The sequence below is a fragment of the Rattus norvegicus genome, chromosome 1 (genome assembly GCF_036323735.1).
Source record: "Rattus norvegicus strain BN/NHsdMcwi chromosome 1, GRCr8, whole genome shotgun sequence".
Taxonomy (NCBI): Eukaryota; Metazoa; Chordata; class Mammalia; order Rodentia; family Muridae; genus Rattus; species Rattus norvegicus.
In genome coordinates, this window is record NC_086019.1 from 216,538,042 (window position 1) to 216,552,072 (window position 14,031).

General features: G+C 51.6%; 1 protein-coding gene across 3 annotated transcripts; it reads right to left on the reverse strand.

Moving 5' to 3' along the window:
* Positions 1-693: 693 nt before the first annotated feature.
* On the reverse strand, positions 694-10,154 carry Saxo4 (stabilizer of axonemal microtubules 4). 3 transcript variants are annotated; one of them, NM_145786.1, is given in 14 exon segments: positions 696-783; positions 945-1,023; positions 1,375-1,539; positions 3,500-3,594; positions 3,675-3,788; positions 4,006-4,092; positions 4,193-4,252; positions 4,661-4,773; positions 5,086-5,149; positions 5,646-5,774; positions 7,598-7,751; positions 8,011-8,128; positions 8,531-8,666; positions 9,155-9,243. In NM_145786.1, coding segments are annotated over 12 exon segments (1,278 nt in total). In that variant the 5' UTR covers positions 8,640-8,666; positions 9,155-9,243; the 3' UTR covers positions 696-783; positions 945-953.
* Between the last annotated feature and the right edge of the window lie 3,877 nt (positions 10,155-14,031).

The following is a 14,031-nucleotide window of genomic DNA, read 5'->3' on the forward strand; positions in this document are numbered from 1 at the left end:
CGGGACCCCGAGCAACTCACATGCTTCTTTAGGATCTAGGCTCCTGAGGCATAAAGTAAGGGGTTGTTGCTTACAGAGCCACATATACAGCTGCACAGTTGTGCACGGAACAGACCTGGCCGGGCGGCAGCAGGTGCTGAGAGCCGGGCTAGACTTTTGCCTTGCAGATGAGAAGCAGCAGTGCCCAGCTGCTCCATCTTCCCACGCATTTGCTCACTGGGCGCTAAGCTCAGTGGGGTATCCCTCTAACAGACAACTTGTTCTCATTCTCACAAAAGATGTCTTCCTCTGCTTGCTTGGCAGGAGAGAAACCCAGCCTTGCCACCAGCCTTCTACCCTGTGCTGGTGTCTACCTTGCCCATCCATCACACCCCACCCCCCATCTCCCTGACGTTCTTCCTGGCCTATCCCTATAGACCTCTCTCTTTTGAGGCTATCAGTGGGACCCTAAAGTCCTGCTTTAATCCACGTTCCCATTTGTATCAAACCTCCAGCCTGACGTGACTAATCACTGTCCCAGACAGCACAACCAGAGGGACACATCTCCAACTGATGCCCCTTGTCAGCTGAGCCGCTGTCACTCAGATGCTCTGAGTCCCCTGACTCCAAATCTGACCCTGAACCCTCTACCCCGATGCACTCTAGCTCACCCCTTACCCCAGCACCACCCTGCCTGACAATGACTGGATACCATGCCAGTTCAGTGTTCTTTATTTCTTTAGTAAAGTAACCGAGGGCATCTTGGGAAGTGTAGGGGAAGGAGCTTGTCCCATCATGGCAAACCTGGGAAGAAGGGATAAAGATTAGGTTTGAGGGAGAGCCCTGGGGTGGCTCTGAACCCTCTTCAACAGAAACAAAAGGCCTCCCGACTCCCATCCCTCAAGCCTTACTTAACCCAGACCTTGGGAAGGGAATGGGCACAGGAAGGCACCCTGTCCTCTTACCCCCCAGATTCAGCTGGAAGTTGGGTAGCGGTTGCTATGAGGCACGTCTCGATAGAAGGGGTCAACTGAAGTCAAGGTTCTGCAGAAAGAAAGGAAACTGGTGGGAGGAAGGGTGACCAAGCCTGGGCCTCTCTCCTCTACCTCCTGTCCCCAGATCCCAAGAGCTACCCAGGTCCGAACAAGGACAGCCAAGCCACAGACATTCTGTCTGCCAACTGAGCCTATACTATCCAGGTGGAGGTTTTGAAGAACTGAGAAAGAGTCACGGGAGGGATGGGCCCACAGTTCATTCACCTTTAAATCCATTCCCACACTCCCTGTCACCATGGTAGAGGCAAAACATGCAGTGGAAGGGTAGGGCTGAGGGGATGAATCTGGGCTGCAAAGTTGAGGGAGGGGTGGCAGGGGCAGAGCTGAGGGGACATGCTACCTTCCCACATGGGGATGCAGGTGCCTCAGGGTCTCCGTGGGGTTGGGTGTGGTGTCCATGTGGGTAACGGGCTCACTGAGGGCATAGGCTCCTGCTTTCTGGGGCTGGATGCCACCTCGAGTCCAGCCTTCTCGATCCAGCCCCTTGGGGATGTTCTCAAAGTACCTGGTATGGTACAAGGGCCCTTAGATACAGCTTACCTCTTTCTGAAGCTCATTCCTCCCTTCACTACCAACAATCTTGGGCCTCAGGGCGCTCCAGTCTGCTTGCCTCTGCCCATGTGTCTCCTCTGCCTGTCACACCCGAGGCCTTGTCCACCCAGGACAGTCACTCAGGAAGCCTGCCCCTGTTCCTGGAGCCGAGTCCCCCTGCTCCACTCCAAAGCTGAGACGGGTGTGGGGAGCAAAGAACAGGATCTGTGGGGTTCCCACCTGTGGCCCTGTCAGCACCCAGAAAAGAGCCCTGCTCCATCAGTCTCCTCTAAGCCTCTGACTCCCTTCCATCCACCTAAAGAACTGAGCTTTAGGCCGAGTTCTGAGACACAGAATGAGTAAGACTGGGACCCACCCTGGCTTATGAAGACACAATGACAGGATGCCAATAGGTTCATTTGGAAATCAGGGATTACCATCCCCCGCCCGGGGGGCAATTCAGGATCTCCAGCAAGAAGCAGGGTGTCCAGCACCTGCAGGAATTCCTGACAGGTAATGGAGGCAGGGTGTGTGAGCAGGGTAAGGACCTGCAGAAAGCCTGGAACTTGATGAGGGCCTCAAAACGGGGGCAGTCTCTTAAACAGAGACAGATTTTGTCTGCCAACATCCAGAGTGCTCCCCTGTCACCCTTGTGGAAAGAGAGCAGTTACTGTGTTCCCAAGCTAAGCCCTAAGAGTGTGGCCCAGAGGGCACCAAGGCTTTTTCAGCTGAGACCTCTATTGCCAGCTGGTCCTCGGCCAGACACTCTGAAGTCTCCAATGCTACCTTCTTACATCAACACCCTGGTCCCAGCACTCCTACTCCCCGCCTCTCTCACCACACCCCGATGTGATCACAAGGTTTATCCTCCGGGGCCTAGGTCAGTATCTGCCCTCAGTCAGGATTCAGTGGAAAAGCAGGAAGTGCCCTAGAACTGGGGTAGGAGGAGGGAAGCCTGACAAGCCAGAGGAACATGGAATACTCTGGTTTGGGGGCAGTGTGCATGCATGGAAAGATCAGAGGTGTGCTGAGAGCCAGCCTGGCTTTCCAGCTTAGGATTCTGTCCCCCTCGCCCCAAACCCACTTCCTGTTGGAGTGGGTTCATGCACGCATAATCTCGGCGTTTGAGAGGCAGAGATGGAAGTCGCCACTGCCACAAGCTCTGGGCCAGTCTAATCTACAGAGAAAGTTTCAGGCCAGCAAGAGTGTCTCAAAATAAAGGAAAAACAAACAAAGGTATTACAACACTTGCTTTCTGCTGCCCCTATAAGCCCTTCCCACCCAGCCCTGGTTTCAGAAGCTGTCCTCATGGCTCTTGGGCTACTTCCCTGCAGAAGCCCTCCTTAGGCCTCAGGCATGGCTCACAGCTTACCTGCCGAGGGAGCACTGAGCCCACCTGGCATGTGATGGATGCGGTTCCTTAACAACTGATGGTTTGCTGCTGCAGAGCTCTACATTCATTTACCTTTCCCAGCCTGGCCCTGGCATCCTGCTCTGCCTGTTGTGTGAGAGCTCCCCTTGACTTGCTAGGATCTGTTTCTCCTGAGCAAGGAGTCCCCGTGAGACTTCATGTCGCCCTGAGGACAGCTTTTTAACCAGTGACTAATGGGCCTGGGCTGTGACCGCTCTGGCTCTGTCACCCTCAGGCTGGGCCAGATCAGAAGTGTGTGCCCTTACGTTGTTGTCTATGTTTCTGCCACAGGCCAGCTGGCCTCATAACACCTCTTCACTGTCTGCTTTGCCTTTCGTGCAACTTCCACACATGCCCCCCTGAAGTCCGTTCTCCCAGGGAAGGGGCAGCACAGCTGAGGGTCTGTGTCTGGAAGAGTTTAGTGCCAGGTTCTCCTCCCAAAGGTTGTATCCTTAGTATTTGCTCTGCCTCAATTTCAGTCAGTCAAATGGGTCTCGGCTTTCAGCCAGGAAGGGAGCCTCACCCTTGGTTGTAGGTGGTGAGGTACCGTTGATCTCTGTCTTGTTCATAGGAACTCCGAACATAGCTGGGGTTGTTAAGAGTGAACCCTGTGGGCTCCTGCACAAGAGGGGGGCAAGGGAACGAAAGGTTAAGACTCAGAACATAGTCAGGGACTGGGATGGGTGCAGCAGCCTTACCTTGTTCCCCACAGACTCCCTGCCAAGCAGGGCAACATTTGACTGTTGCATCCGCTGGGGAGGCTGGTAGGACCTGTGGCTCATGCTGGTGGGCTGTGAGCTTGGAGTAGGCATCTGGAAGGAGCAGAGACATAAGTCCAGAGGCTGAGAAGCTGGCTGAGGTCATATGATGGAGAAGGGATGGGCAGAGGTCCTCCCACCCCCTGCCAAAGTATTCCAGGCTTCCAAGCGCAGGCTCCATCCCAGCTCTTAACTTTATGCCCCATCTGCAACAATACCCTTTATCCATCTCTGCCTCTTCCCATCCTTCCCTGCTGGGCCCATTACTTACTCTGGGGTTCAAGCTCCTTTCACTCACTCGGCTGTATCCAGTGTCCCGATCAGAGCCTCTGGCCAGCACAGGGAGGAACTCATTTCCCTGGGGGGAGCAAAGAAGTTGTGGGTACCACTCCTTCACAATTCTAAGCCTTGTACAACTGTCCCTATATGTGGTCCCGGCCCCCCAGCACAGAGCTTACCTGAGGGTGACTTATAGGGAGGTAGTCTGACTTGGTGATACTCCGTCCTGGATGGAGGACCTGGGGAAGAATGCACAGTGGAAAATCAGCCTAGCTTCCCTTGCCCTCAATGGCTCCCACACCCTCTGATCCAGCCTCCACTGTGTCAAGCATGCAGAAGGGTTCTGTACAGACAAATGTGCCTGGGGCAACTAAGGAATAGGTAAGTTTGGGTGGAATGACCAACCCCCGGTCCAGAATGGGAGCCAATACAGAAGATTCCCATCTGAGCTTTGAGCCTTGCCCCTTCACCTACTTGGACCTCAGTATTGTCATCTATAAAGTGGGAGTCTTAAGCACAGCAGTGGTGTTCTCTCTTTCATTTCATACCATACTTGACTGGAAGACTTTGTGTCCAAAGCTTTAAAAGTAACTTCAGACCCCGTCCCTCAGTCTTGGGAATTTTGATGCTCCTGGGTCCACACTTACAGGGTCCCCAGGATATGCCTGTGAGGGCGGCTGGAAGACAATGGGATTCTTGGTAGACTCTTCCGTGAAGCCAGTCTCTTCTTTGGAACCAATTGTCTTCTTAAGCAAGAGATCTGCAAAAGCCACAGCTCTCTATGCTTCATGGGGCTACATCAGTGAACCAGCAGAGAGGGATGGACTCCAGGGGCCAGGCCAGGAAAGCAGAAGGAAGAATAGGGACTGACAGGCAGGAGTAGCTGCCAAGTGGCCCTGCTACAACAGCAGGACAGGGCACTGAAATCAGCCCAGGGGCACAGCTTCTCCCTCAAGTCACCCATTTGACAGTCCTCCTTTCTCCCCTTGGTAGCTTCTGAGAACTGCACCAGCTCCAACCCTGGAGTCTCTCCTAGGGGCCGGAGAAGGAAGGTGGAGCTGGGAGGGCCTACCTGGATGGTTTGGAGACTCCTTGAGATACTTGGAATTATACTCGGAAGTCATGAAGCGTGGGCCCTGGAACGTACAAGGCAGAACAATAGGAACGCAGTGGACCAGGGCAGAACGTAGGCATCCCATGTTGGTGGTGGTAGCTCTTTGGATGTGTGGATACCCAGTGGGCCTGGGAGGAAGAGGCTAGCACAGCTCCCCAACAGACACCTGAGATGCCTGATGAGGCACGTCAGTGCCTCAAATGCCTCCATGATAATTCCAAATCATACAGCATGCTGAGTTCCTGGAAATGACCCCAAGGAACCCAGACAGAAGTGAGGGGGTTGTGATGAAGGATAAGTTGATAGAACAAAAAAAAAAAAATATCAGCTTAGTCATGGGACAGAGGAGGGTATGGTGGCCACTTTGATGCAGTTTGAGAACTATCAAATTGAAAATGCCTTGTCTGCATTGTTTCAGGGCCCGAGGGAGCCCCCTGAGAGAGCAAACACAGGTCCAACCTCTGCAGGAGGAGGAGGTGGGCGTGCCCCCTCCTCAGCCCTAGCAGATATCCACTCACATAGCGCGAGTTCTCCCACTCCGTAGAGCCCTTGCCCTGCTGCTGGTGGATCAGGGGAACCTCCTTGGGCTCCAGTCCCGTGATAGTCTGAGGCCCGTGATCCTGGGTGTCAAAGTGGACCTTCCTGACCTGGAAGAGTGAAGTACATGATCATTCTGACAGGCGAGAGAGCGCCAGTCACAGTCCATTCCCTACTCCTACAGAGCTAGTTAATGGCAGTCTGTGTGACTCTAATACAGTGACATCAGCGGGCCCTCCTGTACCTCAGCTTGTATCTTGCTGTACCTTGCTCAGAGTGGTGACTCTCACACCCTGACAGCAGTCTATGGGGGACTTTGGGTCCTCAGACGGCAACAGAAACGTAACCCCTTGCTGGGCCCCTCACCCAGAAACTCCTGCCCCAGGGCCTTTGAACTCATAGCTGATACTGCTTGGATCACACATCCCTTAGGTGGCTGTGGTGAGAGGAATGGTGGCCTCTTTTGAACCTTACCCAGGGTTTCCATACTAACTTCTTTCCCAGCCTTTGGGCTTCTGCTCATCACTCCTCCAGTGCTGTATCTCCCTCTGCTCTTACCCCTTCAAACTTTTTAGTTTTATTTTACATTTTAAAAGATTTATTAGCCAGGCTGTGGTGGCACACCCCTTTAATCCCAGCACTTGAGAAACAGAAGCAAGCAGATCTCTGAGTTCGAGGCCAGCCTAGGCTACATAGCTATAGAGTTAGTTTGTGAACAGACAGGACTACAAAGAGAAACCCTGTCTCAAAGAGAGGGAGAGGGAAAGAGGGAGGAGAGGGAGAGGGAGAGGGAGAGGGAGGGGGAGAGAGAAAGAGAGAGAGAGAGGGAGAGAGAGAGAGAGAGAGAGAGAGAGAGAGAGAGAGAAAGTCAGAAAAGAGATTTGTTAGTATTTTATGTGTTTGAGCTTGTATATGCCACATGTAGATAGGGGCCCACAAGGACCAGATGAGAGCATCAGATTCCCAGGAGCTGGAGTTCCAGGAACTGAACTCGCATCTTCTGGAAGAACAGTAAACACTCTTAACCTCTGAACCACATCTCCTGCTATCGTCACCGTCATTATTTTTTTTAAAGATTTATTTTATTTATATGAATACACTGTAGCTGTCTTCAGACACACCAGAAGAGGGCATCCGATTTCATTACAGATGGTTGTGAGCCACCATGTGGTTGCTGGGAATTGAACTCAGGACCTCTGGAAGAACAGGTCGGTGCTCTTAACCGCTGAGCCATCTCTTCAGCCCTTGTCACCGTCATTATTAAAATTGAGATGTGGGCTCATGTGGCCCAGGCTGGCCTTAAACTTGATGTGTAGCTAAGGATAACTTTGAACTTTTTATCTTGCTGCCTCCCGCTCTCCAATGCTGGATTACAGGCATATACCACTCCGCCTGGTTTCCGAAGCACTGGGGGATGGACCCCAGAACCTCGTGAATGTTCAGCAAACGTGTTACCCACCGAGCTACAGCTGCACATTCCCTCCACACTTAAAAGGCATTCAAAGTAGGTTGCTTGGATGAACGGCTACCTGTCCTCGTGACTGTGGTGGTGATCTGAGTGGTGGTGATAATGATGACAGAAGCAGAGAGGTCGAGTGATTGTGACAGTGACCTTATGGCAGTGAGAGTGGTGGCAAAGGGTTCGGACGTATGAATAGGATCCTGGCATCTGAGAGGATGGAGTAGGGGCGAGGGTGGGGACAGGGCTTCAGGGAGATGGAGAGGGAGTGACAGTGGGGATAGCGGGGATGAAGACAGGACCGCCGTGGGGGGTGGCCCCTTACCCTACACTTTGGTTCTTCCATGCCACGTCTTCTCAGTTCTGTGCAATGGATGGAGGTGCTATTCCCACTTGCTAGAAGGAACCTGCCCTACCCGTCTTCCTGCACACATCCTGGGGCTCACTCCTTTCCAGCGTGGGCCCAGCACTGACCTCCTTGGAAAGTGGTCCGATGTTGACCTTCTCTCGCCCGTAGCCGGAGGTCGTCTGGTGCAGGTTCCAGGGCAGGGGCTGCTTGCCGTCAGGCACTTCCAGGGGAGCGTAGCTCTGACTGGCCACAGACTTGGAAGTGTCATGGATTTGTTCCCTACGGAGTGGGAGTAAGAAAGAGATGGAACCTCCAGGGCCACCTTCTTTGTTCTGGGGCTGAGAGATGCATTTCTTATTCCCAGCCGTCTCTCCCATCCCTTTCCCAAATGTTTCAAGAGTCCCTCTTGGCCCTAGGGCCAAAACTGGGCAGCAAGCCCAGAGCCACTCAGGCCTTGTTTTGGAGCCTGGGGCAATGACATCCTTAATATTTAAGATCCAGCAGGGCAGAGGAGGGAAGGCAAGGATGGAAATTGTACCCCACGGCAGGATTGTCCAGGGTGTCCAGGTGTGGTTGGTAGGAGACCAGGGGTCGATAGTTGGATTTGTAGCCTGTGCCTACATGGCTCCCCATGCGGGGCTTAAACTCCTCCCGACCTGCCAGGGGGCAAGAAAGAAACAGGATAAAGGTTGAGGAGTGACTTCCCAAGCAGAGCCAGGACCCTCCAGGGCTTAGGGAACACTAAGCCAGGGGAACACCTAAAAGCCCAGGTGATGAGAGCTGTGTAGGCCTGGCCCTTGGAGAACTATGGTGCCAGGAAACAAAGCCAATGTCATGGGTCACAGGAACCATGTGGCAGACACATTTCAGTGACAGGACCAAAGAAGGGAACAGCCAGACAAGGCCAGCATGATAGTGTGAGTCCTTGGGCTCGGGGAATAGAGCCCCTCTGTGTGGCAAGTCACTGTCTGTGAAGATTGACCTACAGGGTGTGCCTCTCCTGGTCCCTCTTCCCACCCAAGGTCCTGAAGGTAGCACCAACAGAGAGGAGTCCTCACCATAAGCTGTGCAGTAGCTAGTAGCATAAAACTTCAGAGGGTCAGAACATCCCCCTGAACTCATCTTCACATAAGGAGAGACAACCCCAAGAGGGAGTTTTCCCATCATGATGCTGCAGGGCAGAGCCCCACGGGCCTGAGAAGAAGCCCAGGAGATACTCGTTAATCTTGATCCCAAGCTTCAACCCCAGCAGTGACAGGCAGTCTCCCCTCTTAGACCCGAGTCATCCTCACAGGCCCCTGCTCCCGTCTCTGGACACTGCATCCTAAGCTAAACAAAGAGCCCACCTTCAACTCATACTGGAGAGTCTCTTACCAGAGTCTCTTCAAATGCCCCCACTTTAGAGCCAAGAAACAATGCCAAGAAATGAATTAAAGCTCTGGACAAGGGACAGAGCTGGGATTTAGAATTGGGGTATCTGACTCCTAGTCCTCTAGTCTGACCTCCTATATGTGGTTCTTAGAGTGTACATGACCAGATGACCGCCTGCCTGAGATTTTTCTCCTTCCAGACATGCCCCACCCCTACCCCATCTCTTACTCAGTTCCTTCCCCACCCACCTCCCTCTGGAAGTTGACTGTGCTCTCCTGGGGCCCTAGACAGTAAGCCCCACCCTCACCTACCCTCTTAGGTAGCTCTGAGGTCAGCAGAGGCCACAAGAGGCTGGAGCTGCTCTAGAGAAGCTGGCTCTCCTGAGGTGGAGATGGCCAAGCGGAGAAGAAACAGAGTGTTGCTTAGCAACCAGCACCTAGCAACAGCGTCCCAAGCCTCTGATGTCCTTCTCAAGCCATGGCCCACTGAGGGGCTGACCTGTCCAGGAAGGGAAATCCAGGCATAGCACAAATTTGGCCTGCCTCTTTATGGCTCTGACCCACACTGCCTGCACGAGACCACAGAGAGTTGCTTGTCTTGCTGATGTGAAATCAAAGATAATCCTGGACAATCTCTCCCATTTACAAAGTATCCACTTCTCAGCAGACATGTTTATCTCCGTTCTCCTAGTGGTTCTTCCAGGCAGCTATTATTATTCTCTCATCACTGGGGAACAAGAGGCTTAGACCGACAAAGCACCTGGACTGGTCGGAGATCTTAAAAACCAAACCAAACCAAAGCAAAACAAAACAAAACAAAACACCTCCCCCCAAAAGAAAAGAAACAAAACAGTTGAAATTTCACGTGGTGGATCTGATCCCACTCTTATGCCTCTTGGTAAATTAATGTTTGCTATGTTCTGCTCCAGCTAAATCTGTGCTAAGCCCTTTTACACACATTACCTCTTACAATTTCCCAGACTCCCCCATGAGCTTTGGGGCTCTTGGTATATGGCCAATAACCACAGCAGTGGTTGAGATCAAGGCCTATTGGCTTTGATGAGGTGTCTTTCCTCTTTACACCGTCACTTCTCATCTTGATCAAGTGTGTGATTTCTGACAGAAAGTACAGGTTCAACACCTGCTGGAAGGAGGGGACAACATTGGTACTCACTTGCAAGCTGTGGTCTAAATGTTCAGGGCCAGCTCCACAGAGACTTCAGTAACAGCATGCAAGCCTCAAGTTGGTTTTCAGTCTTGTCAACATTATAACAGTTGGATATCCAGGAGTGCAGAGGAAATTGGCTCAGCATCTGCCAATTCCACCATCAGGGCTACCTGCAAACAGCCGGTGCAGTGTGCCAAATGGGAACCTTAAATAATGTTTTGGTTTGGTTTTTTGAGACAGGGTTGCTCTGTGTGGCCCTAGCTGTGTAACTTGCTCTTGTAGACCAGGCTAGCCTCCAAGTCTCTTGCCTCTGCCTCCCAAGTGCTGGGATTAAAGGCGTGTACCACCACTGCCCAGCTAAATAACTTAATTTTTAACACAGCCAGGTTTACTAGCAAGCCTGTAGATTTCCAGCCTTCAGCTATCATGGGTATTTGAGCTTCTCTTCTGGGACAAGTGGCCTATGAAGAAAAGGGACATGGAGGGAAAGGGGCTGCACTGCCTAGGATACATGCTCTTATATGGGCCAGGCACATAGAATAAATCCTACTACATCCACACTAGCCCCACCAGCACCAGTGATCATGAGCATGCTATTCTCTGGATCCGGAACTTATTGTGGTCTAGGAGGGCTTCAGGACAAACTGAGGTCCACTGGATTCTTACCCTTCAGAGTCATGACTCTGCTCAGAGGTCAGGGGCTACCGGCCAGAGGACTGAATGCACTCAGCCTGGCCTCCATCAAGCAGCTTCCAGCTTGTCAACAAAGAGGCTCGTGGGCACTCCATACGTGAAACATGGGACCACCCAGGGCAAAGGGCAAAGGGCAAAGGCAGAGAGCAGGCGTCCTTCCTCTAGGAACCCCTGGAGGAGAGGTCACAGCCTGAACTCAGATTCTGAAGACGGGGGACACAAGCTCTGGCTCTGTATGGGAGACCTGGTACAGGGCACTTGGCTCTTTGCAGCCCCTCCTGGAAAATGGAGACAGTGACAATGGCCATGAACCACTTAGCCAAGCACCAGTAGATGAAGGCCATCTCCTGGGTTAGGGGAAAACTCTGGAGAGAAGCAGAATCTTAGGGTTTTACCCCTGTGAACAGACACCATGACCAAGGTGACTCTTATAAGGACAACATTTAATTGGGGCTGACCTACAGGTTCCAAGTTTCAGTCTATTATCATCAATGCGGGACCAGGGCAGTGTCCAGGCAGGCATGGTGCAGGAGGAGTTGAGAATTCTACATCTTCATCTGAAGGCTGCTAGGAAAAGACTGACTGCCAGGCAGCTAGGGTAAGGGTCTTAAGCCCATGAGCACAGTGACACACATACTTCCACAAGGCCACACCTCCTATTAGTGCCACTCACTGGGGCAAGCATGTTGGTGGTGGTGGTGGTGGTGGTGGTGGTGGTGGTGGTGGTGGTGGTGGTAGAGGTGGTGGAGGTGGTGGTGGTGGTGGAGGTGTGTGTGTGTGTGTGTGTGTGTGTGTAAATGTATGTATGTATGTATGTATGTATGCATGTGCATGTCAGTCTTAGTCTTAGTGTATGAACTTAGGCACTGTCTCCGTTTCTTTTCCTGTTGCTGTGACAAAAATACTCTAAAAAGAACATCGTAAGGAACAAAGGGCTTGTTCAGGCTAACAGTCCAAGGGTAGAGTCCAGCACGGCAGAGCAAGGTAACAGAAGCCTGAAGTAGCTGGTCTCATTGCATGCACAAGCAGAAGGCAGACAGCTGAGCTGGAAAGGTGCCTTGGTAGTTAAGGAAACTTTCCACTCGTGAAGAAAATGTCATTTCAGGTGACTCACCGTCATCTGTAATTCCAGCTCCAGGAAATTCTATGCCCTCTAAGACAGCAACTGAATACATTCTACTGTTCAGGTAGCTTCTCCATTTTATACGGTCCAGGTTACCCTCCCTGGTCAGGAGATGAGCCTGTCCTTTATTTTAATAGATCTTCCCACATCAATTTATCCAGGGGTAGAGAGGGAGTGAGACCTCTGCTTGAAGCCCTATCTACACATTTATTTCCAGAACAGCCAAGGCTGGAGAGAGAGAGAGAGAGAGAGAGAGAGAGAGAGAGAGAGAGAGAGAGAGAGAGAGAGAGACCTTGTTACAAAACAAAACAAAATAATCCCTGTGGCCCATCTCCCAGTAAATTCTATGTCCTGTCAAGTTGACAATGAACACTAACCATTGTAGTCTCTTTCCACCTTTTGTGAGACCCAGTCTCTCATTGGTCTGGAACTTTGCCATGTAAGTCATGCTATCTAGTCCCTGAACTTCCAGGAACCTGCCTGTCTCTGTCTCCCATTCTGCTATGGCTGGGATCACAAGTCCATTCCTTCTCACACCACAGCTTTATACATGGTTTTCTGAGTATCCACACTCAGCCCCCCCTGCTCGTGAGGCAAGTGCTTTAACTTCTGAGCTATCTCCCAGTTCACGAGGCAAAGGGTTGAGCCAAACAGTTAAAGATGGGAATTTGCTGTGACAAAAATACTCTAAAAAGAACAACGTAAGGGACAAAGGGCTTATTCAGGCTAACAGTCCAAGGGTAGAGTCCAGCACGGCAGAGCAAGGATTTCAGACTAGGTCATATGAAGGACTGTAAAAATGTTCTGTCCTGAGACTGAGCTCAGAATCTCCCCGTAGGACTTCTCTGCGCCTGTTTCCGTGTCTGCAAGCTAAGATAACATGTCTGACTCACAGGGTCAAGGTCTTTGGTGAGGTGAAATACCTGATGGCCATGTCTGGCAACCTGTACAGGCAGGGAGGGAAGAGGACGCTCCACCAGGAAGGTAATGGCAAATAGCGGACTTCAGCCTGGGTTTTGGGACTGATTCTGTGTGACTGGATCCTGTACAGGGAAAGGAAGTGGGAGGGAAGCTCTAGCTAGCCCTTTGTGGTACCTTATTTTTTGCTGTGTGGCGGCATCTAATGGTTGTAATTCAGAACTGCAACTGGGATTTCTCGGCCGAGTCTGTGGAGTGGACGATGCCTAGAGCCTGGTTTACCTATGCAACTCTACACACCCACTCTTCCGAGCAAACTGGACAGTCCTGGGTCTCAGGAGGGGCTACCCACATGGATGAAGGTCCTTTTAGCAAAGTGTGTGACTTGGCCCTCTCATCTGTCATCTGTAGCCCAGGTTTCCCCACCTCTACTGAGAAGCTAACGACCAATCCTTTCAATCTAGATTGAAAATCCAGGACCCACATCAGTCCACTTTCTTCCCATAATTCCTGATACTTATTAACTGCTACCACCGTGATGGCCACCAACCTAGAAATCATCTCCTGGCTTTTTACTTTTGAAACAGGGCTTCAAGTCTACTTTGCAACACAGCCACTGATGGCCTTGAATTTGTGACTCTGCTATCTCCACCTTCCAAGTGCTGGGATCACAGGCATGGGCTACAGCACTCAGTTTATACAGTGCTGGGGTTTGAACCCAGGCCTCTGTGTATTTATGCCAGGCAAGTACTTTGTCAGCTGAGTTACACTTCCAGTCCTCTCGCCGCTGCATCCCATCAATTTTTGCTCCGGCCCTACCAGTGAAAAATTATTGCTAATAAGCTTATTTTACAAATGGGGAGGCCAACTGGAGTCTCACAGGCAGGAAGAGGCGGGACTTGGCTCAGAATGCAGCTTTAACTGGAGAATCCATTCCCTTCCTGCCGGGTAATACTCTGCAGAGCGCTGGGGCTGCAGCGGTGAGCTCTGACACTACTTGGTTCGACTTAATGGATTTGCAAAGTAATGGCTGCCTCAGGCAGGAGGGCAACATCTTTCCCTTTTCCAGATCTGACTCAGTTCAGATATTTATGGTCTGGGCTGCAGGTCCCCTTAAGAGGGTTAAATGGAGCATGTAAGATGTCATACCATCAAGCATTCGTGGTTTGACCTTGGTTGGTGCATCTTGATGGCTGGTCTCAGAGTGCAGAGCTCTCAAGAAGAGGCAGGCCAGTAGATCCCAGCTTAATGGAAGGGTACCATCCAACAGGGGCATTCAAGCAAGGG

Bases quoted from the DNA above. Each gene is read 5' to 3' on its own strand.
- Saxo4 (XM_063281660.1), bottom strand. From the start codon at position 8,105: ATGGGGAGCCATGTAGGCACAGGCTACAAATCCAACTATCGACCCCTG. The intron at 4,253-4,660 runs GTAAGTGTGGAC...ATTCTTCCCCAG, and splicing joins AGGCATATCCTGGGGACCCT to GTCCTCCATCCAGGACGGAG. The intron at 1,024-1,374 runs GTAGCATGTCCC...TTCTTTCTGCAG, and splicing joins CTGCATCCCCATGTGGGAAG to AACCTTGACTTCAGTTGACC.